The 27,627-nt window shown below is 35.7% G+C and overlaps 2 protein-coding genes across 2 annotated transcripts in view; one reads left to right on the top strand and one right to left on the bottom strand.

The window, feature by feature from the left end:
* LOC137392067 (sialin-like) overlaps positions 1-22,806 on the top strand; it is a 29,211-nt gene extending 6,405 nt beyond the window's left edge. Inside the window, exons 5-11 of the mRNA XM_068078683.1 lie at positions 2,347-2,521; positions 9,772-9,911; positions 12,178-12,327; positions 17,280-17,412; positions 21,748-21,903; positions 22,168-22,253; positions 22,374-22,806. Coding sequence (XP_067934784.1) covers positions 2,347-2,521; positions 9,772-9,911; positions 12,178-12,327; positions 17,280-17,412; positions 21,748-21,903; positions 22,168-22,253; positions 22,374-22,586 — 1,053 coding nt within the window. The 3' untranslated portion in view covers positions 22,587-22,806. The remainder of the gene's footprint in view (positions 1-2,346; positions 2,522-9,771; positions 9,912-12,177; positions 12,328-17,279; positions 17,413-21,747; positions 21,904-22,167; positions 22,254-22,373) is intronic.
* Positions 22,807-22,979: 173 nt separating this feature from the next.
* Positions 22,980-26,300, bottom strand: LOC137392068 (chondroitin sulfate N-acetylgalactosaminyltransferase 1-like). The gene is made up of 4 exons (XM_068078684.1): positions 24,952-26,300; positions 23,988-24,608; positions 23,631-23,743; positions 22,980-23,405 (listed from the first exon to the last, which is right to left on the bottom strand). Exons 1-4 carry the CDS (start codon positions 25,423-25,425, stop codon positions 23,132-23,134), a joined length of 1,482 nt encoding a protein of 493 aa, XP_067934785.1. The 5' UTR covers positions 25,426-26,300; the 3' UTR covers positions 22,980-23,131.
* Between the last annotated feature and the right edge of the window lie 1,327 nt (positions 26,301-27,627).

The following is a 27,627-nucleotide window of genomic DNA, read 5'->3' as shown; positions in this document are numbered from 1 at the left end:
CCGATTTTGTAATCAAAATAAAGATTAGGCCACTAACTTTCAGAGTAATAAAGGATTTTTTATAGCGTTTTAATATCGGTCTCGAAAACAACACGATCGGCATAACAAGCTCCGCCCATAAATACTTGACGTAACCTAGCTTTTTAGGAACAGAAGTTACGTAGAGATGTTTAGACCGATTTAGAATAATAGAGATGGGTGTTTTAAAATCTATTAATATCTGAATCCAGCTTTAAAAATAATATCAGTCTTTTCTAAAAGGTAGATAAGCTATTTAGCATTGCATATTTAAAAAGCGCGATAACAACGCTAGCTCGTGATAAAACCGCGCTTTTTGAGCTCATTTTTCTCGGCGTCCAGCCCATTTAAACGTCATGTAGCAAGCTGCGAGCAATTTTAAATAGTTTATATCCCTTTCATAAAAACTGAAATTATTTTACAGGCTGGATTTAGATAATAATGGGTTTTAAGACACCCATCTCTATTATTTTAAATCGGACTAAACTTTCCTAACTTCCGTTTCTGAAAAAGCTAGGTTTCGTCACATATTTATGGGCGGAGCTTGTAATGCCGATTGTGTTGTTTTCGAAACGGATATTGAAACGCTTTAAAAAAGCCTAAATGACTTTGAAGGTTAGTGGACTAATCTTTATTTTGAGTACAAAATCGGAATCAGCGTGTCTGATTTACCTAGAAAATACAATAAAAGTTGTTCGTGACAGTTATGGTTTAAGTGACTAAAGTGTGGTACTCTCTTCGTAGCATACCTTGCTCAAGTCCCTGAAGTAAATCACACTTTTTTAAATGCTCTCAATAACTTGATGTATAGCACTCTTGTTATAGTATGAAGCCATAAAGCAGTGCAATGGATATCGTTGACTCTATATTAGATAATAACGTTTTATTTATAAAAAGCTTGTTTCAATTCATTAATGACAATGATTTTCATAAACATTTTGCTTGAATGTTGTGAATAAAGGTTTTAGTTGTTTATTCCTATGGTGGTTTGCAGCTTTATTGGCAGCATTGCTATCAGTCAGCATTGCTATCAGTCAGCATTGCTATCAGTCAGCATTGCTATCAGTCAGCATTGCTATCAGTCAGCATTGCTATCAGTCAGCATTGCTATCAGTCAGCATTGCTATCAGTCAGCATTGCTATCAGTCAGCATTGCTATCAGTCAGCATTGCTATCAGTCAGCATTGCTATCAGTCAGCATTGCTTCTTCTTTGCTTTTCAATTCTTGTTATATTTTTGCGTTCATTTGATTATTTCTATTACTTCAACGACACTCGACAAATTTGCCATGCCTTAGTAATATATTTAAAGAGTTGCAAGCTCATTCAACTAGTGCAGTTGTGTCAAGGTAAACATTGAGCAATTTTCTGTGCTACCTCTAGTGTTTTATGGATGGGAGAGAACGGATTATTTACAGTTCTTGAATAAAATGCCTTTATTAGATAGACTGGTTTGTCTGAAATTCTTTTTGAAGTAATTTTTTTTTTATTGCCAAAGACGAATCATGCCAATAAGTGTCTGCATTTTTGATTTCTTGTTTTATTAATAATGACAGTCCAAAGACTCACCAGAAAGAACATTAGTTGTATGTTAAATTTTGGTTGTATTTGATGATTTAGACATGCTTCCAGAGGTGATGAAGGAACACGTATTAAATTTAACATTGAAAAATATTCTTTGACTCAACTGACTTTATGATCGTTATTAGCTTTGAACAGATTCTTTTTCTTTAAACTGGCAGGTTTATATAAATATATATAGATATAGACTATGTGTTTTAGATATAGACTATAATATACTATGATAGACTGGCTAGTTTTAGATATAGACTATAATATACTATGATAGACTGGCTAGTTTTAGGTATAGACTATAATATACTATGATAGACCGGCTAGTTTTAGGTATAGACTATAATATACTGTGATAGACTGGCTAGTTTTAGGTACAGACTAAAATAGACCATGATAGACTGGCTAGTTTTAGGTACAGACTAAAATAGACCATGATAGACTGGTTGGTTTTAGGTATAGACTAAAATAGACCATGATAGACTGGTTGGTTTTAGGTATAGACTAAAATAGACCATGATAGACCGGCTAGTTTTAGGTATAGACTATAATATACTATGATAGACTGGCTAGTTTTAGGTATAGACTAAAATAGACCATGATAGATTGTTTTGTTTTAGCTCAGGAATGATCTTATAAATTATTTTTAACAAAAACTGGTTTCTAATCATGAAAGATTGTAATATTATTAAATTAATGTTTAATTATTGTTGTATTTGAGGATTTAGTTATGTATACCGCTGAGGCTCATTTACAGGGTGTTACCTTTCCTGCTATACAAGGAATGTGGGCGGTCTGGGCACCACCCATGGAGAGAAGCAAGTTAGCAATGATATCTTTCTCTGGAGCTCAGATGGGTACTGTCATAGGATTACCTTTATCTGGTCTCATCACTGCTCAACTTGGGTGGCCTTATGTCTTCTATATCTTTGGTGAGTTTTACAAATTATTTATGCTACCTTTCGGCTCTCCATCATTGCTGGTTTGGTTTCACCAGCCAAGATCTACTTACACTTTATCAAAGACATTATAGTGTATTAAGATTACTGGTTAGTGAAGTTTAATGTCATTCTTAACTATCAAGATAGATTGCGTCTGTCATTTGACGTGAGTCGTCGTGCATTAAGTTTGCATTGCACCGATAATAACATCCCAATTAAAGTTGCAAACCTGCAGCGCTCACCTGTAGCGTTCACCTGCAGCGCTCACCTGTAGCGCTCACCTGTAGCGCTCACCTGCAGCGCTCACCTGTAGCGCTCACCTGCAGCGCTCACCTGCAGCGCTCACCTGCAGCGCTCACCTGCAGCGCTCACCTGCAGCGCTCACCTGTAACGCTAGCAGTTTACTTGGAGCACTTAAACGATTTACCTTGATGAGTAAAATCCCTCTAAGTTTGCATAATAGGCTGGATATATGGAAGCAGTCACCTTTGCAATCTGTATATATATTTGTCGCAAGTTTTTCGTCTATTTCCTGTCATCTGTATTCGGTATGTCCAGCTATAGCTATTATAATTCCTGAATTAAAATCAAACATTTGGCTAGACTTGAACTCTCAAAGATTGCGAACGCAGTTAGATAATCCAGCGCTTTAATCCCGAGACCACGGAAGCTCTTTCTATTGATTGCTCTTACTACCTAATGTATACTTCTTTTTCCGTTTTACACCCAAAATGACGTGTTAATTTAAACTCTATGAACTCTTTTAGCTCTATGAAACGCGATGCTTTTTCGTCCTCGCCGTATTAGGCTTATTTGTTTTCAACAAAATGATATCAACAATAGATTCTCTCGAAATTAAAATTTGGCAGTTGTACTGATTTCCATGAAATAACGATTTTTATTGGGTTTTCTCAGTTTGTATTAATTGTACCACTACCAAATCATCTGTTTCGTAGTTTACACACTTGCTATTTATTTTACATCTACATTTATTTGATCTCCTAATTTATTTCCGCTGCTCCGAAGACATTTTCCCAGCCACACTATGTTTTTTAATTCTGATAATAGCGCAATAATTTATAGGTATTTCCACGCTAAATGACATGATAATTAAAACTCTATTAACTCTATGAAACACGAAGCTTTTTCCGTCTTCGCTGTACTAGAGCTATTTTGTTTTCTGCGAATTGGTATTAAGATTAATTTTTCTCGAATTTAAAATTTGGCGATTTTATCTCAGTTCAGCATCATCCGTTGTTGTAAAACCGTTCGCAAACAGATGAAAAACAGGAATAAAACCTCAGTTAAAAGTTTACTAAAATGCATGAAAAACTTCTTTCAAGTATGGTTTTATTAAGCTAAATTCATATAAGTTAGATTTAGCGTTTATGTTACACGTCTGTCTTGAAGGTAAGAACTCTGCATGAAGAACTATGTAACGTTGCACTTTTGCAGATCTTTCCTACAAAATGCACCAAATTATTGCAGGTAACTATAGTTACTTAAGTTAACACATTGTTTGATTACTATTTTTAATGATGACGATTTTTAACAGGCAGTGATTGCATTAGATAATTTCTATGGGTTTCTATACCACTCTATACGTCTATACGATATTTTCAACTTATGATGCTAACACTGAAATGAATTAAAATCAAATAATCGTATACCAAATAATTTTTCATTTGTAATAAGAGCTAAACAGACTATATTTAGCCATTACTTGCTAATTATTTTACATTTAAACACATTTACAGTTATATTCTTCTTCCTAATTTATTTCAACAAAACTCTTCTTTCATGATATGACATTTAAAAGTTGTAGTTGTTTGAAAAAAGCTTGAAAACTATTACAGCTGTTTTATTTTTCCTCTTAATTCATTTGAACTGCTTAAAAATATTTTCTCATGATATGAAGTTTAAAAGTTAGAATGGTAAATATTGTATACGGTATGTTAAAGAAAAATAAATTTTCTGTCCAAAGACCTTTTTATTACCTGGGCAACGCTGGGTAGTACAGCTAGTAAGGAATATAGATGAATGCCTTTGAACTGCCAACTTTGCAACTGTTAGTCCACAACTCACCCATCTCTGCCGTTCTGACATACTGTAGCTACACAGCCTCTCTTCTAACTTGCTTACTGTTCCTACACAGTAAGGATTAGATGCATGATGAAGGACGAATGTCCTTCATTGATTCCACAACATTATTTAATCTGTGGTGTTAAAGCTACAGCCTTTTACTTGCATAATATTTGCTTGGCAATTTCATGTTCTGTGCCTTCCTATACGCAAAACACACAGGCTATATAAGGGAGGGGGAAGCACAAACAACGTGAAAGAAGCACTGGCTTTAACGGCTATGTGAGGGAGAGATAGTTAATTGTAGCTGAAACATCACATTGTGGCTCAGTGTACAGATTTTACTTTGTCTCAGCCTCCCTTTAGATCAGCTTCGGATTTTCCTCATTACAATCACATCCATTGATTGTTACTGCCACTAACTCTGTATCTACAACTGGTGATTCTTTTATTGAATGTCATAATTGATATTATTACAGCTCTTTATATCAAGAGAAACTGCAAATAGTATTAACCTTTTCAGGTCCAAATAAATGACTCTCTTGTGCACATCCAGGCTTAATTAATCACTTGGCTGCTTGCATGTTATACACTCAGTGTCATTGAAATATTGCATGTATCACATTTTTTATTAATTTTCTTGCAATTTGATTTTTTTATTCATGAAGACATTTCAGGCCATGTTTCTATATTAAAATAATGTAGCTATGTTCAAGCATAGATATTTTTTATGAGCAGTATAACAAAATTGCTTTGAATCAGTAAACGGTTAAAAAAACTACAAGCTACTAAAAGAATGAAAAATCAACCCATCTTGGCAAACTATAAGTTTAGATTGAAGACACATTTGTTAAGATGAGCAGTGACAAAAATTATGAAGATCCATGCACTACAAGCTGAGATGATTGTGATTATGTAAAACATGGTCATCAACTTCTGATAGTATTCAGCTGCTATGGAGCAATTATTATTGTAAATATGTCCAATTTTAGCAGCAAGTCCGCTGTTGTGTCCATTGAGTTATGTTTGCTTTTTATGTATGACGACTATGTTATTTTTTATTGGAAGTCATCTTATATCCATATAAAGATGCCATTACAATTGTCTATTTTTCTGTCAACAAACGTAATCGTAACCATCTGCATATCCTGTACAGTTTAAGTGCATTCAAAATGCAAAATCATCGACAAGGATGGCATTGCATGCAGTTTGTCGAGTGCTTCCACTGCTAATACACTAAGGCTATTTTGTTTGACTAATGTTAGTAAATCGAGTAATGAAGCCAGTTTGGAAAGTTTTGTGAATAACATGTACCCTGAGTGTTTTTCTGGTGTGGATAAATTGAAAAACGTACAGGTAAAGTTACATATTAATCCGGACTGTGAACCAGTTGCTCAGCCAGTCAGACGTCTACCTTTTAGTTACCGGTCAAAAGTTAAAAAGGCCTTACAAAAGTTACTTGAAGAGTATATCATTGAGCAGGTTCAGGGTGTAGGTTCCACTTGGGTAAGTCCTTTGGTTGTGGTGCCTAAAGAAAGGGACTAGATTCGTCTGTGAGTTGATATGAGTCGAGCTAACACTGCAATTATTAGGGAACGCTATCCTGTGCCAACCATGCAAGAAATACTAGTAGAGCTCAATGGGTCCTACGTGTTTTTTTTAAACTGGATTTCAAACAGGATTTTGGTCAGTGTGAATTGGATCTTGCTTCTCGGGACATCACTACTCTATCACATATGTCGGTTTGTTCAGAATGAAGCGGTTAAGGATGGGAGTATCTGCTGCTCCTGAGATCATTTAGTGCATCTTTCAGAGAGTTATAAATGGGCTTGAAGGAGTTTTAAATCTAGCTCATGATATCATTGTTTTTAGTCAAAATAGTGCTGAGCACCAAAGCAGATTGTTGAAGGTAATGAGTCGCTTATCTGAGTGTAGTTTCACTTTAAACTCTAAATGTGCATTTGGTGTTTCCTCGATTAAGTTTTTAGGTCATATCATTTCGAGTGATGGTGTCTCACCTGACCCGGGTAAGATCGTTTCAATTTTGTCAGTTAGACATCTCCAAAATGTAGCCGAATTAAAAGTTTTTTTTAGGACTTGTGCAGTTTATTGGTTGATATGTTCCCAATCTTGCTGTTGTTGCTTCTTCTTTGTGGCCACTGACCAAGAACTTTGTTCGTTTTGAATGGTCGCAGGTACACAAGGATGCCTTAGTAGCTGTCAAAGATCTGATGACCTCGTATGAAACCTTAGCATACTATGACAGGAATGCACCCACCACTGTGATCATAGATGCAAGTCCTACTGGTCTTGGTGGGGTGTTATAGACAATTTCAACAGGGAGTCTTTTGTGCTTTGGCATGTGTTCATCAACATTTGACAGATGTTAAATCCAATTATTTTCAGACTGCGTGTGAGGCGCTTGTTTTGATTTGGGCTTGTGAGTATTTTAAAATTTACTTGTTTGGGAGCAGTTTTCAGTTGGTTACTGATCATAAACCTTTATTAGCTATTTTCGGTAACCCAAGTTCCAGACCGACCCCTCAGTTTGAACGATGGGGTTTGGCATTTGACTCCAATCTTGTCTACCGGTGAGGCTCCGAGAATATTGCTGATGCCATGTATCGTTTGAGTGTATCCAGGGATGTCTTTGGGCCTGTCACCGATGATTCGTACATCAGGGCAGTTGTGAAGATTGCTATGCCTTGTGCTCTGTCTTGGAAGGAAATGTGTGATGCGGCTTTGACTTGTGAGAAGTTCAAGACTATCAATTCAGCATTTCCAACTGGTAATTGGCAGCAATTTTCTTTTGCAATAAAGCCTGTTCGCAATGAGTTGAGTAGTTGTGAAGGTGTAATTCTATGCGGCGACCGTATTTTTGTTCCAGCATCATTGTGACACAGAGTTCTTTCTTTAGCTCATGAAGGGCACCAAGGAATTATGAAGACAACACGATGTTTGCGTTTGAAAGTCTGGTGGCTCGGTGTTAATAAGGAGGCTGATTGTTTTGTTAACAGTATGTTTTCTGTCAGTTAATTAGCAATAGTGATCCACCTATACCAATCACTCCCACCCAAATGCCTAATGGTCTTTAAAAGTTTTGTGACATTGATTTATTGGGATATATATCTAACGGATGGTCGTTCTGTTCTAGTCAATTATTTTAAGAGAATGTTTTATTGTTTTTTTTGAAAAATATTAAGACGGAGAAAGTTGGTTTTTTGGAAAATGTGTTTTCACTCTATGGGTGTCCGAAGTTGCTTCATTCAAACAATGGTCCTCAGTTTGTGTCAGGCGAATTTCAAGGATAGTTGAAGCAGTGTGGAGTGCGATGGATATCTACTACACCTTTGTGGCCCCTAGCCGATGAGGAAATTTAACGCTCACATATATATTAGCGGAATGTATGGTGTTGCATGGGTATTAAAAATCAGCTTATAAACAGTGACAGATAATGTAGCTGTCTGCCACTTGCCATTAGCTTGACACATCGCCAACGGCTAATGTGAGTAAGCTAGTATCCCTATCGCTAAACTTTCTAATAGTAACCGTGAGAGCAAGCATAAAATGGCATTGTGCCATAGCGCAGAGCGGTATGATTATTTTTACTCACATAGCGACATATATCGGCCAATGAATCCATCAATATCTCGTAGATCAATGGTTTAGCATATTGTCTGAGAACAGGAGGTTTCGAGATCAAATCTTCTTACATACGGATTCCTTATTTCGATAGCTATAGCTGGACACACAGGCGCGCACACACACACTTCAAGATTTTATATAATATATATACACACTTCTACATAGATCCATATATACACTAGCGGAATACCCTGTGTTGCACGGGGTTCAAAATAAGCTTATAAACAGTGATAGCCATGCCACATTTATAAACTCAGGTTATAAACAATGCCACTCGCCATTAGTCTGGCACATTGCCAATGGCTAATGTTAGTAAGCTTATCTATGGGTTTTTCTAATAAATAGAATGGTGTTGCGCCTTAATAGAGAGCGATAGTGTATTTTCACCAATATAGCGACGTATATCGCCCAATGAACCATCAATCTCGCGTAGCTAGCATATCATCTGGGGAATGGGAGGTTCCGAGATCAAATCTTTTTCGATATGTATTCTTCATTCCAATGTTTAACAGCTATAACTGGACATAACAAACTACACAAGTACATACAGACAAATTTTGAGTTCTATATATATATATATATATTTCTATATATATAGATCTAGAGTTGAAAAATACATCGCAAAAGTGTTTAAATAGAAATTTTATGGTATCTTGCATAAGACTGCGAGATAATACATATATATGTATATATATATATATATATATAGGTATAAATATATATAGGTATATATATAAAATATGTATAAGTTAAACATTTTATTACTAATAGTTTCATGTGGTACAATAAGTATCACACTCTTCAGATAAAATGTCTAAACTGTGCAGCATCCACTTGTCTATATATATATATATATATATACATGTATATATATATACATGTATATATATATACATGTATATATACGCATGCTACAGACAGTACTGTTTCGGCTATTGAGCTGAAACAGTACTGTCTGTATATGTATAATATATATGTATATATTATACATGTATATATATACATGTATATATTATCTTATACATCTTATATTGTATATAGATATTAAACAAGTGTTGTATATATAATATATATATTATACTAAAATATATATATTATAATATATATATTATCTATGATATATATTTAATATATATATTAAGTCAGTCTACTACACACAAGATACCAAAATTTTTTTATTTTAACGCATCTGCTCTGTATTTTTCAACACTTCTCCTATAGTGGCATTAGGTTGCATTCAAATAGAGGTTGCATTAAAATAGAGGTTGCATTAAAATAGAGGTGGCATTAAAATAGAGGTGGCATTAAAATAGAGGTGGCATTAAAATAGAGGTGGCATTAAAATAGAGGTGGCATTAAAATAGAGGTGGTATTCAAATAGAGATTTTCCGGTAATAAGGTGTGGTTGCTCCATGGAGTTTCTGCTGAACTCATGTCACATTTCATTACTCCTAACCCATGTCAACTTGATTAACCAGAGCCAAACTCTATGAATGTTTGGAATTATATTACAGGTGCTATAGCCATTGTCTGGTTCGTAGTTTGGATGCTACTTACATCCAATACTCCAGACAGCCTGAAATTCATAGACCCTGAAGAAAGGGAGTACATCAATTTTGAAATAGCCACAGTTTCATCAGCAGAGCCGATTACTGTAAGCTGCCTTATCTAACTCTCTGGTACGGAAGGTAGTAAATGTATACTACGTAGGGTCTCATACCTTTCAACATTTATCTATGCAGATCAATTGGATCTGTCTTCTATGATAGTCAATATATATTTGCAGTGCTTGTAATTCAGAACAGCATGTTTCTCATCAAGGTTTGAGCTCTCTGAGTTTATTATAGGGCTGAATGTACATGTAGGTGTCATGTTTATTATAAGGCTAAATGTACATGTAGGTGTCATGTTTATTATAGGGCTGAATGTACATGTAGGTGTCATGTTTATTATAAGGCTGAATGTACATGTAGGTGTCATGTTTATTAAAAATCACTCCGATCTGTCTCCATTCTCCATCCAGCTTTGCAATCAGCTGGACGTGTCCATAAATAATGATGGGACATTTAGAGTTATTTGATGCCAACTACACATGCAAATATGCTTCCATTATAAAATTCTTTGAACTAATTGATGCAGCATTTTCTTGGCTTTTAGATAATAAAAAATTTACTGCTATCAAAATAGTATTCCGGAGCTATGAAGTGCAGCTTGCGTAAATGAAGCGACATTTGTGATGTCCCATCATTTACGCGTGTTGCACTCCATAACTCCGCAACTACTATTTTGAAAGCAGTAAATTTTATATTATCTAAAAGCCAAGAAAGTACTGCATCAATTAATTTAATAAATTTTATACTGGGAGCAAATGTGCATGTGTAGTTGGCATCAAATAACTCTAAATGTGCGTGTGTAGTAACATCAAATAACTCTAAATGTCTAAGTATTATTTATGGACATGCCCACTTGCTTTCAGCGCTTTGTGAAAACACTGTTATTCGAGTACTGTTAACACGTTAACACGTAGTCTGTGTTATAGGCTTATAGGACTGATCTTAATTGCAGAACACCAAATTGTAATCTCTGTTGTAAAACACTAAAATAGTTGACCAAAACCAAACCAGTTGGCCTTGCATCTCCATCTGTCACCTATGTAGCATGTTATAGATTTGCTTTCACCCAACAAACCTACCACTAAAGTTCAAGAGAAACGTAGCGAGTGAAGCACTAACAAGATTTTGCTAAAAAAAGTATAATAAATTTATGCAACTCGACACGTTTCTTAGATGTTTCATTGAAAGACACTGCGCTAATAGTGTGCCATTGCTAAACTATATGTCTGAGATGTAGCTAGACTATATGATGTCTGAGATGTAGCTAGACTATATGGCTTCTGAGATGTAGCTAGACTATATGATGTCTGCGATGTTGCTAGACTATATGACTTATGAGATGTAGCTAGACTATATGACGTCTGAGATGTAGCTAGACTATATGACTTCTGAGATGTAGCTAGACTATATGACTTCTGAGATGTAGCTAGACTATATGACATCTGAGATGTAGCTAGACTATATGACTTCTGAGACATAGCTAGACTGTATGACGTCTGAGACATAGCTAGACTATATGACTTCTGAGATGTAGCTAGACTATATGACTTCTGAAACAGAGCTAGACTATATGACTTCTGAGATGTAGCTAGACTATATGACGTCTGAGATGTAGCTAGACTACATGACTTCTGAGATGTAGCTAGACTATATGACTTCTGAGATGTAGCTAGACTGTATGACTTCTGAGATGTAGCTAGACTATATGGCTTCTGAGATGTAGCTAGACTATATGACTTCTGAGATGTAGCTGAACTATATGGCTTCTGAGATGTAGCTAGACTATATGATTTCTGAGATGTAACTAGACTATATGACGTCTGAGATGTAGCTAGACTATATGACTTCTGAGATGTAGCTAGACTATATGACTTCTGAGATGTAGCTAGACTATATGACTTCTGAAACAGAGCTAGACTATATGACTTCTGAGATGTAGCTAGACTATATGACGTCTGAGATGTAGCTAGACTATATGGCTTCTGAGATGTAGCTGAACTATATGACGTCTGAGATGTAGCTGGCCTATACGACGTCTGCAATGTTGCTAGACTATATGACTTCTGAGACATAGCTAGACTATACGACGTCTGAGATGTAGCTAGACTATATGATTATATGAAATGGAGCCCTCAGCACGCAAGGCAAACCTTTTCATATAGCAAGGGTCTGCCAATAATATAATATATTTTTTGTTTTAATTAGTCTCAAACCACGCTATTTTAAATTGATTAGATCTTATCATTCCCTGATGTGTTTAATAACTTGCTTCGCTTCTCTGTTATCTACTACCTGTATATATTTTAGTTAAAGAACACACCCTGGTTGGAGATGGCAAAGAGTCCTGTTCTATGGGCAACATCATGTGCACATTTTTGCCACAACTGGGGCTTTTACACCCTTCTTACCTGCTTACCTACTTACATGAAAGATGTTTTGCAGTTTGACATTGCAAAGGTTAGTTTTCATGTAGATGCAGTATGAAGTTTTAAATTTCATAGGTAAACTATCCATGAAAATCATAACCTTAATAACCTTGTTAAAGTAATCTGATGAGAGTTTATACAACACGTGTTGAAAAAATTATTTTATATATAAACTGGCTATATGTACATACATATGACTCTATGGTTTCCATAAACTGGCTACATGCACATACATAGGACTCTGTGGTCTCTATAAACTGGCTACATACGTATGACTCTATGGTCTTTATAAACTGGCTACATGCACATACATATGACTCTATGGTCTCTCTAAACTGGCTACATACACATACACTGTACATATGACTCTATGGTCTCTATAAACTGGCTACATACACATACATATGACTCTATGGTCTCTATAAACTGGCTACATACATATGACTCTATGGTCTCTATAAACTGGCCACATACACATACATATGACTCTATGGTCTCTATAAACTGGCTACATACATATGACTCTATGGTCTCTATAAACTGGCTACATAAACATACATATGACTCTATGGTTTCTATCGACTCACAGCTATACCTCGATGTATGAGCATTTTCAGCCACTTAGCGGCTGCATTGAGAACCATCTCATGTGCTCGTATCTCACAGTTGTCTCGTATCTCACAGTTGTCTCGTATCTCAAAGCAATAATTTGGGCAGAATATTCATCACATTGCAAATTTCTTGTATGTTGGGGACCTTTGTATGTCAAGATATGACTTATAATCATATCAATGATTTTACTATAATAGCAAGCTGCATATCAACATACGATGGTTTCAAGCCGTTTCCGTCTTTCATAGAACAGTTTTATAACTTTTAGTGGATTTGGTACTATAACGCCACAAAAAATTTCATAGAGAACCTCGTTTCTCGTGTTCTGTGGGATACATGTTTGTGAGACTGCAAAGAATTAGCTAGCTCTTCATTGAATCAAACCGCCCGTATTCACTAGTTTTGACATCTCTCCACCTGAACGGCCATGTCCTTTAGTTTCATCAAACCACCCGTATTCACTAGTTTTGACATCTCTCCACCTGAACGGCCATGTCCTTTAGTTTCATCAAACCGCCCGTATTCACTAGTTTTGACATCTATCCACCTGAATGGCCATGTCCTTTAGTTTCATCAAACCGCCCGTATTCACTAGTTTTGACATCTCTCCACCTGAATGGCCATGTCCTTTAGTTTCATCAAACCGCCCGTATTCACTAGTTTTGACATCTCTCCACCTGAACGGCCATGTCCTTTAGTTTCATCAAACCACCCGTATTCACTAGTTTTGACATCTCTCCACCTGAACGGCCATGTCCTTTAGTTTCATCAAACCACCCGTATTCACTAGTTTTGACATCTCTCCACCTGAACGGCCATGTCCTTTAGTTTCATCAAACCACCCGTATTCACTAGTTTTGACATCTCTCCACCTGAACGGCCATGTCCTTTAATTTCATCAAACCACCCGTATTCACTAGTTTTGACATCTCTCCACCTGAACGGCCATGTCCTTTAATTTCATCAAACCACCCGTATTCACTAGTTTTGACATCTCTCCACCTGAATGGCCATGTCCTTTAGTTTCATCAAACCACCCGTATTCACTAGTTTTGACATTGAACTCAGCAATTGCAAACAATAAAATCGTTTTTTAATTAAACTTGATCCTTGTTACAAAAGTTAATAAAAATGTGTTTGATCTAAATCGTTTTTATGAATCATTATTGCAGAAACTTGTTTTGTTTTTACATTATTCAAAAATTGGATTTTATTAACTGGCATAAAAACATTGTATAATCCGTGAGTAAATGTTGAGCTCGGACAATAATAACCAGTGTTAACATGTAATAACCAGTGTTAACATACAATAGCCAGTGTTAACATGTAATAACTAGTGTTAACATACAATAGCCAGTGTTAACATGTAAAAATGGGAGAGCCGAGATCAACCTGACTCTAACGTTCAGTGTAAAAATAGCCTTGATGGTAAAAATAATGCTAATTATGTTGTTGTTGATTAGTTGAAGAAAAAATTAATGGTAGATGCCCTTCCTACTATTACCAGCGACATTTTCTCGCAATTAAACCCCAACTTGTTCACAGGTGCTCTAGACCACTAGGCCACAGCTTTACACAGTTTACATACTCTACACAGTAGATTGTATCACACTTACTCATCTCATTCACACTTTCACGTGTATTATCGACAGCGTCACCCAGTTTACATACTCTACACAGTAGATTGTATCACACTTACTCATCTCATTCACACTTTCACATGTATTATCGACAGCTTCACCCAGTTTACATACTCTACACAGTAGATTGTATCACACTTACTCATCTCATTCACACTGTCACTTGTATTATCGACAGCTTCACCCAGTTTGCGGACTCTACACAGTTGATTGTATCACACTTACTCATCTCATTCACACTTTCACGTGTATTATCGACAGCTTCACCCAGTTTACATACTCTACACAGTAGATTGTATCACACTTACTCATCTCATTCACACTGTCACTTGTATTATCGACAGAGCTGCACAACGATTATAAAAATTGATCGCGATTAATAACTGGTCTGAACCAGTTAATCTTCGATTAATCTAGCAAAAATCTGCATATTCAGAAACAAATAATACAGCATACATATAGATTAATTACATTTTAGACAATTGTTAGCAGTAGTACATGTTATGTACAATGTACATAAGTTACAATGTAATAATTATTATGAGTATGAAAACTGTCTATAAAAGTCTATAATTAAGTCAGCCAAGAGTTGAGGCAGCACAGTTTATTCACATTATCTGAATAAAGAGATGCCCTCTTCCTACATACAATATTGCCAGCTTTAGAGAATAGCCGATCACAGGGGACAGTAGTGCTGGTAGTCAGTAATATTGGTTATTGTCTGCGACAGCTGGTGATGATTTCTGCGCGGTAGGATGAGAATTAGTTAAATATATCTTAATGATGATGTGCCGTGGTAGTAAGCAGATTCTTTCTGGCATATACTGCACTTAGCTTTCTTGTTTACCCTTCCACCAACTTACAGAAATGCGCTACCTAGGGTGGAAGATATTTTCTGCTTTCATGTTCCAATAAAGTGTCAATCTTATATTACTGATATTCTGAAGCTGAAATATGATTGACTTTTTTTTGAAAAATGAGAAATTGAGAAAGTTTTTAACAATAAACAAAAATAAACTGTAAGATACGTGTTAAATAATACTGAAATCACTTTTGTTGTTATTACCTAGAAACATGTTCAAACAACTAACAATGAGGCCGCTTACAGCTAGATCGGCACGGTGCTTGTGCATTGTATAAACAAGTTTAATGTTAGCGACTCACTGTGTTTTCATAGTTGAGTGCAAAATAATTGTGGTTGTAATTTATTGGTAAGAAAGTGTTGCTTGTCATAATACTTATTTGTTAGTAAATTAAATGGTAGTAACCTGCTACTTAGTATTACTAACGTATGGTAATAAACAGTACAAAGGAAAGGAACCACATCAAGATCATCACCTCGGTTGCGTTTTAATTGAAGATTAATTGGCTAAACTCAGTTAATAGTTTATTTGTATTGGCCGTGTTAATCGTTTAATTAATTCGATCATTGTGCAGCTCTAATTATCGACATCTTCACACAGTTTACATACTCTACACAGCAGATTGTATCACACTTACTCATCTCATTCACACTGTCACTTGTATTATCGACAGCTTCACCCAGTTTACAGACTCTACACAGTAGATTGTATCACATTTAATCATCTTATTCACCCTTTCACTTGTATTATCGACAGCTTCACACAGTTTACATACTCTACACAGTAGATTGTATCACACTTACTCATCTCATTCACACTGTCACTTGTATTATCGACAGCTTCACCCAGTTTACAGACTCTACACAGTAGATTGTATCACATTTAATCATCTCATTCACCCTTTCACTTGTATTATCCACAGCTTCACCCAGTTTACAGACTCTACACAGTAGATTGTATCACACTTAATCATCTCATTCACCCTTTCACTTGTATTATCCACAGCTTCACCCAGTTTACATACTCTACACAGTAGATTGTATCGCACTTACTCATCTCATTCACACTGTCACTCGTATTATCCATAGCTTCACAGTTTACCACAATACAGCCACCTAGATTAAGTACTTTTCATTTTATTTTATTCAAGGTGTTCCTCAACTTACCTTGTATTAAATAACATGAAAACACTGGTGGTTGGAGCTAATGACTAACTTGAATTTTATTCTATATTCGAACATGTTTGAACATCACACATAAATTTTTTAGCTATTGCTGTATTGAGACAATAATAGTAGAATAAGTAAAATTGTAAGTCTTCATACATGTACTTGTTTTACAAAATAAGTAACAATATTATTATCATATATTATCACTGTTAAATGTGTATTATTCGATTGCAATATTTTGCTTTGAGCATAAAACTTGTATATAAAGCATTACTAGCCCGCTAGCCATTGATCTTATGAATAGATGATTCAAAATTCTTAGCTGCAAATCTTTGGTTAATATTAAAACTGTTTTTTTCAGCTCATCACTTTGAGTTGGTTTGGTAGCTATTCCAAAATAATTTCATGATAGCAGAACTTTTCATGTTGCCCACAAAATTGCGCATTTGAACCATTAGCGTATAGCACATTTGAACCACGAATAGCGTATATTCCTTGTGACAAAACTATTTCCATTTAATTATGTTTATGCTTACGCACTACAAAAACGTTCATTTTAAGGTATCTATTAACAGCAAAGATAAGCATTAATTTGTTAAGGCTTTGATACATTATAATGTATTTAGTAATGTCTATGCTTATGGTTGTCGTAATTCTCCCAATGAGATCTGTTCTAACACATTGTCTACACGCTTACAGGATTCGCTTCTCTCTAGTCTGCCATATGTGTTCATGTGGGTAATGATAATCGTGACAAGCGTAGTAGTTGATACCATGAGAGCACGAAGTATTCTCTCTACTACAGCAGCGAGGAAGTTAGTCAATGCTATAGGTAAATACAATATGCTATATCTGTTCTTAACTTGATCTTTAGGTGAAGCATAATTGGATCAGAAGCTGAGATAATTTGGTTTTTAATTTTTGTCAAGCTTGCTGCTTAAAATGTAAGATAAAAAACCATCTCTTTTATAATCAGCAGTCATATTAATACTTGCAATTGTCACTGAACCAGATGTGGGTTTTAAATATTTTTCAGTTTTCTAGTTCAGTTTGGTAAGATAAAGTTAAAGATACTTTATTTCTTTTGACAATACTGTTTAGCAGATATTTGTGTCACGAAGTTTCTTTGATCTGAATTTCAAAGCCTTAGAGGTTTAGGAATTTTTGAGCGGACTGCGGAGAAAAAATATATCCTTTTTACAGATCAGTGCATTTACCTTATAAGTTTACTCTATAGCGCATCATATATTCTATCATTTTGATACCAGATGTGATTTCTTCATGAAAATATCCAAATATTCAAAAAGAGATTAACTAAAAAGTCTTTTCGTTTTTGTATGTTATTTTGTTTAAAGCTGTGATCTACTAATGCCACAAGTTCACCCACGGCTCTTATGTGTAGATGCAGTATTACTAGCGACCAACAATAGCATGTGCAAGTCCACCCACGGCTCCTATGTGTAGATGCAGTATTTCTAGCGACCAACAATAGCATGTGCAGGAAAGACAATCATAATAACTGCAACTAGGCTGTAATTGAAAAAAATCTATCAGGCAGTGTGAATGGCAAATCTAAAATGCTTTGGCTTTTTATAACAATGATAAACCCAATACAGTCATACTTCGACTTACGAGCTTAATGCGTTCCGAGACTGAGCTCGTATGTTAATTTACTCGCATGTTGGTGCAATTTATTTATATATAGAACGATTAAATATATATTGATTGGTTTCCATACTCTAAAAATGCAAATAAAACACTCAAAGCAAAATATTTTAACAGATAGAACAAGTTGGTTATTGTCCTAATTTACCAAATGCTTTCAAAAAGCAACAATTAAAAATAATGCAAGGAAATGTGATTAATTAAAATGTAAAATTAAATTCATACAATAGCAGCTAACGCTAGCATTTGCCAAAGAGGGAGATATAAGCAATGATATACAGCCCCCCAAGGATAGCCGACGGCTATCATATGGGCGGGGTTTAATGATGGAGCTCTATTAGGATTGTGCTAGCCTGGGTTTCGGAGCAAACACAACTCTCGCGGGGCGGTCGCGTTGCTTTGTTAGGTTTTAACAAACAAGAATCGCTGTTATCGTTTCATTAGCTTATTCAGCCAGTAGACCCCGCGAGTCACAATAGCAAACATTGAATCTCTGCAATGTAGGGGTAATACCTAACCAAAATAATGTATTTATTCAAAATAAAACATTTCAAATTACCTACTTTTAGTAATTTTAAAATTGGTAAAGGTCGTAGTATATGCCTAAAGTTAAATATAATTACCCGAACAACGGCATTTTTTTTTTAGTTTTTGATTAATATTTTGCCACCCCTAATATAAAATGACAAAGTCTTTCATCGGTTTCACATTGTTTTACCTTGCCAATAAGATGGGACAGCAGGCAAAGCTGTGCAATGTAGTTTTCATACTCAAAATCTAAATGCGAAACCGAATTTGAGCTATTTTACGATTGTGACTATTAATATCACGAATGCTTGTGAATGGCAACTGACTGATCATAACGGTGACAATATTGGGATACTATATTTATTTGACAACAAAATGAATTTAACAGATAAGTAAAATAACCACTATAGTTCATAATATTCGTAAATTTACAAGGTGCTTTATTCAGCATATTTGTTTGTTCGGGTGCCGTGTTCGGGTTAATCCCAACAGAGCTTCATCATTAAACCCCCCCCCATATGAGCGCCGTCGGCTATCCTTGGGGGCTGTATATCATTGATATAAGTTATCCTTCATTACAACAGTTGACTTTGATAAATTTGGATTTTATCAATGTCTTAAAAGACAAACGTAGAAGCAAACCTAAAAGCAAACTTTCATTTTTAACTTAACATATTTAAAATTTCTTCGGCGTTCATAGTTTGAAGTTTCTCGCTGGTTAGCTAATCTTTCCTTTGTTTCGCTTTCGCCGTTTTAAGATAATCCTATCTAAAGATGTTTGCCTTTGTTGCGCTTTCAACATGTTGCGATTAGGACAAACGCAGGTGTTGTCACAAAAGGTTAATGCACGACCACTAGCCAACTCGTCTGAATGTCTATTTTTATAGTTTTGCTAGATAGCACCGGCCTTTTCATATAGCATCATTTTAGTTACGCTGTCACCGGCCAATTGTTTATCCAATGCCTGAGCAGTCTCTCCATCAGCGGTCGTGAAGATCGCGGCGCCGGTTAGAAACTATGGCCAGTCCTTTTGCGAACTAAATGCCCTGAATATAATCCTTCGGTTTGATAATTGTGGATGTATTTCTGTCATATTGCTGAGCTAGTTCAATCACGCATACACATTTTGCATATTTTTCAATAATTTTCCGTTTAATATCAACTGTTATCATTCGCTTTTTCTTTGCATTATCTTTCATTTTACTGGCAAACTTTCGGTCAACGCAGAGTACTTTTAATTCACATAATTCTGCACTGAAAATCGCACAAAAAAACACGGTACAAAAGTATAACCTGAGCAGTTGAAAAATACAGAGTGATGCTGTTTTCATAAAACACCTCCGGCATACTCGGCAACTGACTCACGTGCTCGTATCTCAAACATGGCTCGTATGTTAGTGCTAAAACTTGCTTAAAAGCTGGCTCGTATCTCAAGTTTCTCGTACGTTGGAGCACTCGTAAGTTGAAGTATTACTGTATGTGGAATATTGAAATTTTTTGTCTTTAAAGAGCAAAAAAATATTACCGTGAAACCTCTACTTTAATGCCAAGGCGCTCTATTTTTTAACAAATCCCCTATGGCGGCGGCGTTCAAATAGCGGCTAGCTTAGTATTTTTCAAATAGCTCCTCAGAATTTAGGGAAGATAAATTTAACCCTTTTACAGGCGAACTGAATGTCGCTCATAATTTGCACTTTCCTTCGGTCAGGACAATATTAACCCTTTTTGCATGCAATAAATCTGCTTACTTGTCAAGAATCTCTAAATAAATATGCATTGGGAAGCTGAGAAATATCTTTACCAGTCGATATTTATTGCTTACAATTAACCTGTAATGATATTATAGCCTGTGACCCTGTGCTCTGCTTTGCAATTTGTGGGTGCTTTTAATTTTTTTTATTCTATTCTAAATTTGAAGGTATGTTTTCATTTCATAACTGTATTTAACAATGTTGCATAAAAGCCCATTGTACTCATTGATGTTTGCTACAGTTTGTAGCCAAAACTAGCTTTTTATATGCAATAGAAGAGGAAGTATCAGCATCGATCCGTTGTAAGCCATGTTAATATAAACGCAAAGATGCTATCAAATAATATGCTATAAATTTGAAAATTTATAAGTTATATAAAAAGAATAGTCTATCAAATGCTGCAAATATATATACTCAAGAACAGGTGGCATAAACGAAAACATACTTATAATACTCGTACATGCAGAAACAAAATTTAACATTTTTCAGACAAAAATATTTGCATTATATGCTTGGCGCCAGTTGCTTTCTGATTGTTGCTTTTGATCGAGTGAAAATCTTCTAGCCGTTCAGTACTTTCTACAATGTTTCCTGACCTCAACTCTTCTTCTGCTCTACTGAACTAGTTAATATTAGCGACCAAACAATTTTTTAAGCAGAGCAAAACTTTCACGAGTTGCATTTTGCACAAATGATAAACCTTTAGCAGCGTCGCTATGCTTAACCTTTAGCAGAAAACTAGTCGTTCATATACCATTGTAAATGTAAGCAGTTTTTCATGCATGTTGAAGTAACAAGACCGCGTTAATCAAGAAACTAATATTAGCCTGATACAGCTACTAAGTATTGCTATGGTGTTGCTTTCAACATTGCAACGGAAAAAACCGAAAAAATTAATTGTTATCGACGTAACCAAGTCATTATTGGTATGATTTTGTGGATACATTTTAATGATCATTTGCCATTATGGGTTCGTTTAAATCAAAGAATGTCAAAGTGGCAGTCAAATAGAGGTGGCGCTCAATTGAAGGGGGGTTTTACCGCTATTTTTTAACTCTTCTCCTATAGTGGCGGTCGACTGAAAGTGGCGTTAAAATATAGTCAAGGTTTTACTGTAATTCGTTTTCAACTAATCATGCTTTAGTTGCCTAGTTTTTACAGCCTATGCATGTATAGAACTTATCGGCTTAATAACTCACAATAAAAGATGATTTATATTATAGGTTTCCTTGTGAACGCGGCGTGTCTATTAGGAATTGGCTATGTAGGGTGTAACTTCACGCTAGCGGTAGTTCTTTTGTGCATCGCAGGAGCATTTGATGGCATATCTCAGATTGGTTATAATGTTAATCACCTTGATATCGCTCCAAAGTATGCAGGTATGTATTCACATAATTTGGCTCATCTCTTTCAGTTTTAAATTTTTTGCAGCACACCAGAAATAATTTTTTCTAACAGTTGTGTCATAATATCATTACACATTTGTACCACAGCATCAACATGACGACACTTTATATAGTTAAGTAGTTGATCTTGTAATATGGATGTTGAACATTACTTTATGTGATTTAGATTTAGCTTTACGAAACTACAATTGATCAATAGCAAAATATTTTTCCGTAATTGTATCATGACCATTTCAGGTACATTGATGGGTATAACAAATACTATTGCTACAATTCCCGGATTTCTAGGACCCCAAGTTGTCGGGTGGCTAACTACGCAACATGTAAGTAAACTATTTCTATTGCAATTTGAATACAAATTTTGTGTTTTCTTGTGATCTATGCGGCAGAGTAGAACATTCTATTATAGTATATCAATTACTCATCATACATGGTATTTACAGTCGACTAGCGAGCAATGGAGGTCTGTCTTTATCATTTCCGCAGAGATTTACGTCTTTGGAATTATTATTTACTCTCTTCTGGGCTCTGGTGAAGTGCAAAAATGGGCTTCAGTATCGGGTGGTGAATACGAGCCATTGTCAACTAGTGATAGCAGCTTTGCGCAGGATGAGACAAGTGTAAACACAGCTGTTTCTGACCATAGCACTGATTAAACCTGACAACATTCATATTATTCCATTACTACAATAGAGGATAAATAGTTCATGTTCAAAATTTATCTGTAATATTGCCGCATGCAATGAGAAGGCTCATTTGCATGTGGCAGTTGTTTTCAATACATAAACTATTATTATTGTTGATATTTATATTTTATTCATTGAATGTTTTAAATACTCATGCTGGCCAATATATTACTGATTATATTTTCAACCATATTGATAAACTTCTTGGGGACACGTTTAAAATTTAATTTTTAGCAATGGTGGCTAACTTCATAGCTTTGTGTAAACCAGTATGACTAGTTCCTGTTGAAATTTACAAGCGATGTGTGGCGCTGTCACCTGTGTGTGAAAATCGTGGTTCAGACCATCTAACCTTAGCCGCAGAAGTATTGGCAAATCAGCCTGATTAAAAACATGCACAAGGGTTTCTGCAATAATACAATGTTTGTGTTAAGCAAGATAGAGAAACTGAAAATACTAAAATGTGCTATGCTATATCTTGTGTTAAATGTTCTTTGATTGTAGCAAACAATTGTTTAATTGTTTGCTTTTAATTCAGTCTGTAGTGCCATGTACCCCAACTGCTCATGTGAGCCTTCATTGCGTATCTTTGAGCTAACACAATGTTTGTAATGGACATCTGATAGCGAGGCATCACATGTCTTGTTATGCCATAAATGGTAAATACCGGGGTCTGGAGCCCTAATCACTGTCAAGTTAGACTGAGCAAATTTTCTGAACAGCAGAATGTCTTCATCACCCCATTCTTCCAAGTTCGTATCGAATCCTCCGCTTGCCAGATAGTCAGACCTTCGAATAATAAAGAAAAATATGAAATTGTGTTAGCGTCATCTACCTATAACAATACAAACAACTGCTTTAATGGAGGTTTCATAGGAGGTATCATTTGTGTGCCAAAATAAATTAATAGTAAATCGCTCTAAACATGCTGCAAGTAGTAATTGACTGTAAAGCCTTGACATAATCATTGGTTATCAACATTGTATAAGTTTTATGACCTAGACACATACACACCTATAAAGACATGCCATTCCATAACCAAAGTCTCTCCAGAAGCCGTAATCAGGGGAAATCTTCAGCTTATCTTGAAGGCTGGTAAACCTTTGGCCAATGTGTTTTTGTATAATCTACAATTTGACAAAATTGACTCATCCTTATGAGCACCATATGCATAATTACTCCGCAACACGATCTTAGATTAATGAAATAGTATTATAATTGCTAGGTTCTTAGCTTCCCAATTTCAGCTATGTGCAGCTTTATAAAAAAAATACAAAACGCCTGGAGTAGACTCTCAAACTAATAAGGCTCACTTACAGCGGCAATATAAAACACATTATTAAAAGAAGCTGGTACATATTATAGACTTACCTCTGGGTTATAAAGACTGAATAGAACAGGATAGTAGACACGCTTGTGTTTTTCGGTGTAAGACTTGCATCGGTTTATGAACTCCTCATTGAATATTACATCAACATCACAGAGAAAAATCAGTGGATCACCTTTACCTTTCCAACGTCGGATACCAATGTCCAGAGCGTTGCCTCTGCTAAACTGACTATTTTCAATATGGTCTATATGAAAGGATCTGTAGCTATGCTTTAATATATAAGGCTGAAAGACCGTCATCAGATCTTTGATATCCTCCCCATAGTACACAACAGTAAGATGCAGTTTGTATTTCAGCTTCACCAAAAGGTTCTCAAAATGCTTTATGAATTGCCTAAATGAGTCGCTTCTTTGATACAGCGGGAGTACGACATGTAGATGTTGCTCATAGTCTAAAGAACTTTGACGCAGCGAAATAAGAGGTGCCTGTGGGCGAAATAATGTTACACTCTTTCTCTCTAACTTATCATTCATAAAGTGCAGCTCGTAATGGGTTCCTATGGTCTCTGCGTCATGGTATATGCCTTCAACAAAATGGTCCCGTCGCCACTTTGTCTCATTGAGCAGCAAAACAGCTGTGTCTATAAGTCCATCAATGTGCTTCTAATGTTAAGAAAAAAACAAACAAAAAGCACAAATTAAAAATTCTCCGCAACGTTTGGTGTTTTTATCAGCAGGAAACACCTTGTAGAGCCTTTGTAAAACAAGGGTTGGCTAATTACGTTGAAATACTTTATACAGCTACCAAATACTGTGAAACACACTACACAACTATTAGGCTATTAGGTGTAGCCTACTTAACAAAAAACCCTACCAGGTCTGATGATGCTATAGATGAAATGGCAAACCAACGTAGTTCTAAACAATTTGAAAAAAAGGGTTTGGCTATGTTTTGAAACGATTTTCATGTACACGCTTTGGAGAAACACAACTGGATGAATCATACCCTTTGTAGTCCACTAAGCTTGTCTGTCACTTTTTCTTCAGAGCTATGACGGCTGTAGAACAGATACCACATGTCAAATCGAGTATATATTGGAACATGTCTTTCAGTTGGATAACTCTGAGCGTGTGAGGCATCCGATTTGGAAAGCTGTTCTTCATATTCAAACTGTTCAATACAGCTTGGAGTGTGTTCACCATAAGCATTTTTGAAAAAGGTTTTACGCCGTTCATTAAAAATACTATTTTGCAGCTCTTGGATTTGATCCTTCAGCATATCAATTTCATGTTGAAAATTTCTCATAGATGAAACACAATTGGATTCAGGTAGAGTATATCCTGTCAAAACTTGAGAATCTAATACTGGTAATACTTGTAAATTGTTAAGATACACAATAAAATAGATAGTTGTTATAAAAAAGAGGAAAACTACCAATAAAGTGACTTTCACAATAAAACGTTTAGGAAGTTTGAACATAGTTTAAATTATGTAAAATAGTTCAACTGAAAAGTGGCTAAAAGACATAAACTATAGAATCCTGGTCTTTCTCATAATAAATTATGATTGAGTGAATCTCTAAGATGGTAGTAAATCATTCACAAGTGAGCATACTAAGATAAACCCTTATGATATTAGACACGAGTTTGGAAAACTTTGACTCTTCAAAGCTCTACCTCATTCCTTTTCTGCAATAATCAAAGAGCTTAGTTAACTTATATTCATGTAACTTTTAAAACTGAAAATAGGTACGTAGTACAATGATAATTGTAATATGACATTCCAATAATATTATGGTTTCAAGTTTCAATCAAAAAGAATAAGAGCGTGCAATGACACCAATGTAGTATATGTTTTCACAGCACTAATAAACCTCTTCATAAAATAGCGTGCATTTTCAATGTTCATATACAGTGGACCAACGCCAGATGACATTAATTCGTTCCGGTGTTGTCATTGTAAAGCGAAAATGTCCTATAGAGAGGTATAGAAACCCATAGTGATTATCTAATGCACACACTTTGGGTAAAAAACTCAAAATTTTATATACATAATGTACATATTGAACATTGGTAACAAAACAGTATATTAACCTTAGCAACTATAGTTACCTACAGTAAATTTAGTGGTTATGACCTGCCTATGATTATGGGTTATGATTCTTACTTCTTCCTTTGATGTCGTCAATCATAGGACCCATGGCTAACGAAGCCCAGTTATATATGTAGTTATATACGTATAATGAATTAAAGTTTATATTAAATGTTATATTAAACGCTAAAATGCACAATCGATTTCTACTTTCGCTTACTTTTCACCAATTTTCATCTCACTCACGCAATATCAAGGATTTACAAAACACGAGGAATGTTGAGCTGTGTCACAGATTCTGAGTGCTGTATATAGTATCATAAACAATGTAATAGCATGACAATAGCTATTGCGCAATACGCTGATGAGTCATGATCATAAATTTAGAAGCATTGTTCTATTACTAGATTTTTCCTGAATGGATTTTCTGGAAGTTTCTAGAATAATTATAAGGAGGTATAAATAGCCTGACTGCAGCAGTTCATGAGAATTAAGAATTCAGTTTACAGCGTGCATGGCTACAAGTCAGCAATAAAGGATTATATCATACTCTCACAGCAATCTTCTGCATATTATTACTTATACATAGTTAGCCGCAATATTACACCCGGACGTCTTAACTCTTAGCCTTGTGCAGACATCAGGATACAATCACAACACCAGATATCTCGAACCTGTCACATTGCATCACCACTTTGTGACAATTTGGGGGCTGCTCCGGGAATATCTACCGTTGATCAGGATTATATCAGTCTAACTCACGCAAGACATAAAGAGTACCAAAAGACAGTCAGTAATGGCGGAGACTAGTATGAGCAGTATGTAGAGGGCAATGGATATGGGCGGGAAGCTCGGATTAAAGGATGCTGAGCTAGCCAAATTCATTGAAGAGAACGAACCAAAGTTCGCAGCGGAGATTGAACGCGAGGAGAGACGCGAGGAGAGACGGATGGAACGAGAAGCCAAAAAAGAGGCCGAAGCTGAGGACAGACAACTCCAAATGCAAATGAAGCAAATGGAGATAGACAGCCAGAAACAAGCAAGAGAGTTGGAGATGCAAAAAGAGATAGAAGAAAAGAGGTTAGCGCATGAGCTCGAGATGAAAAAACTGAAAGTGGAGACTATTAGGATGGATGACTCCAAAAATGAGAGTACAGGACTAGAGTGGGTTAGCAATAAACCTAAACCGAAACTACCAGTGTTTGATGATAAAACAGATGACATGGATAGTTACCTGCAGCGATTTGAATGGATAGCTGAAAACTATCAGTGGGATAAAGCTGAATGGTCATTCCATTTGAGCCAATATCTCAAAGGTAAGGCTACAGAGACTTACACTAGAACGGCAGCAGAGAATAGGAAGGACTACGATCAGGTGAAGGAAGCTCTGTTAAAACGCTACAATCTCACGGAGGAAGGCTACAGAAAGCGATTCAGAGAGAGTAAAGCCGAGCACGACGAAACACCACAACAATTTCTAGTTCGACTCAGTACCTACATTGACAAGTGGGTGGAGCTATCAAACTGCAAAGACCTGAAAGAACTCAACTTGCGAGAACAATTCATAGCGGCATGTCCTACGAATCTCGC

This window comes from Watersipora subatra, chromosome 3, assembly GCF_963576615.1.
Source record: "Watersipora subatra chromosome 3, tzWatSuba1.1, whole genome shotgun sequence".
NCBI classification, from domain to species: Eukaryota; Metazoa; Bryozoa; class Gymnolaemata; order Cheilostomatida; family Watersiporidae; genus Watersipora; species Watersipora subatra.
Note: the sequence above shows the minus strand (reverse complement) of the source record. Positions and strands in the feature narration are given on the sequence as shown.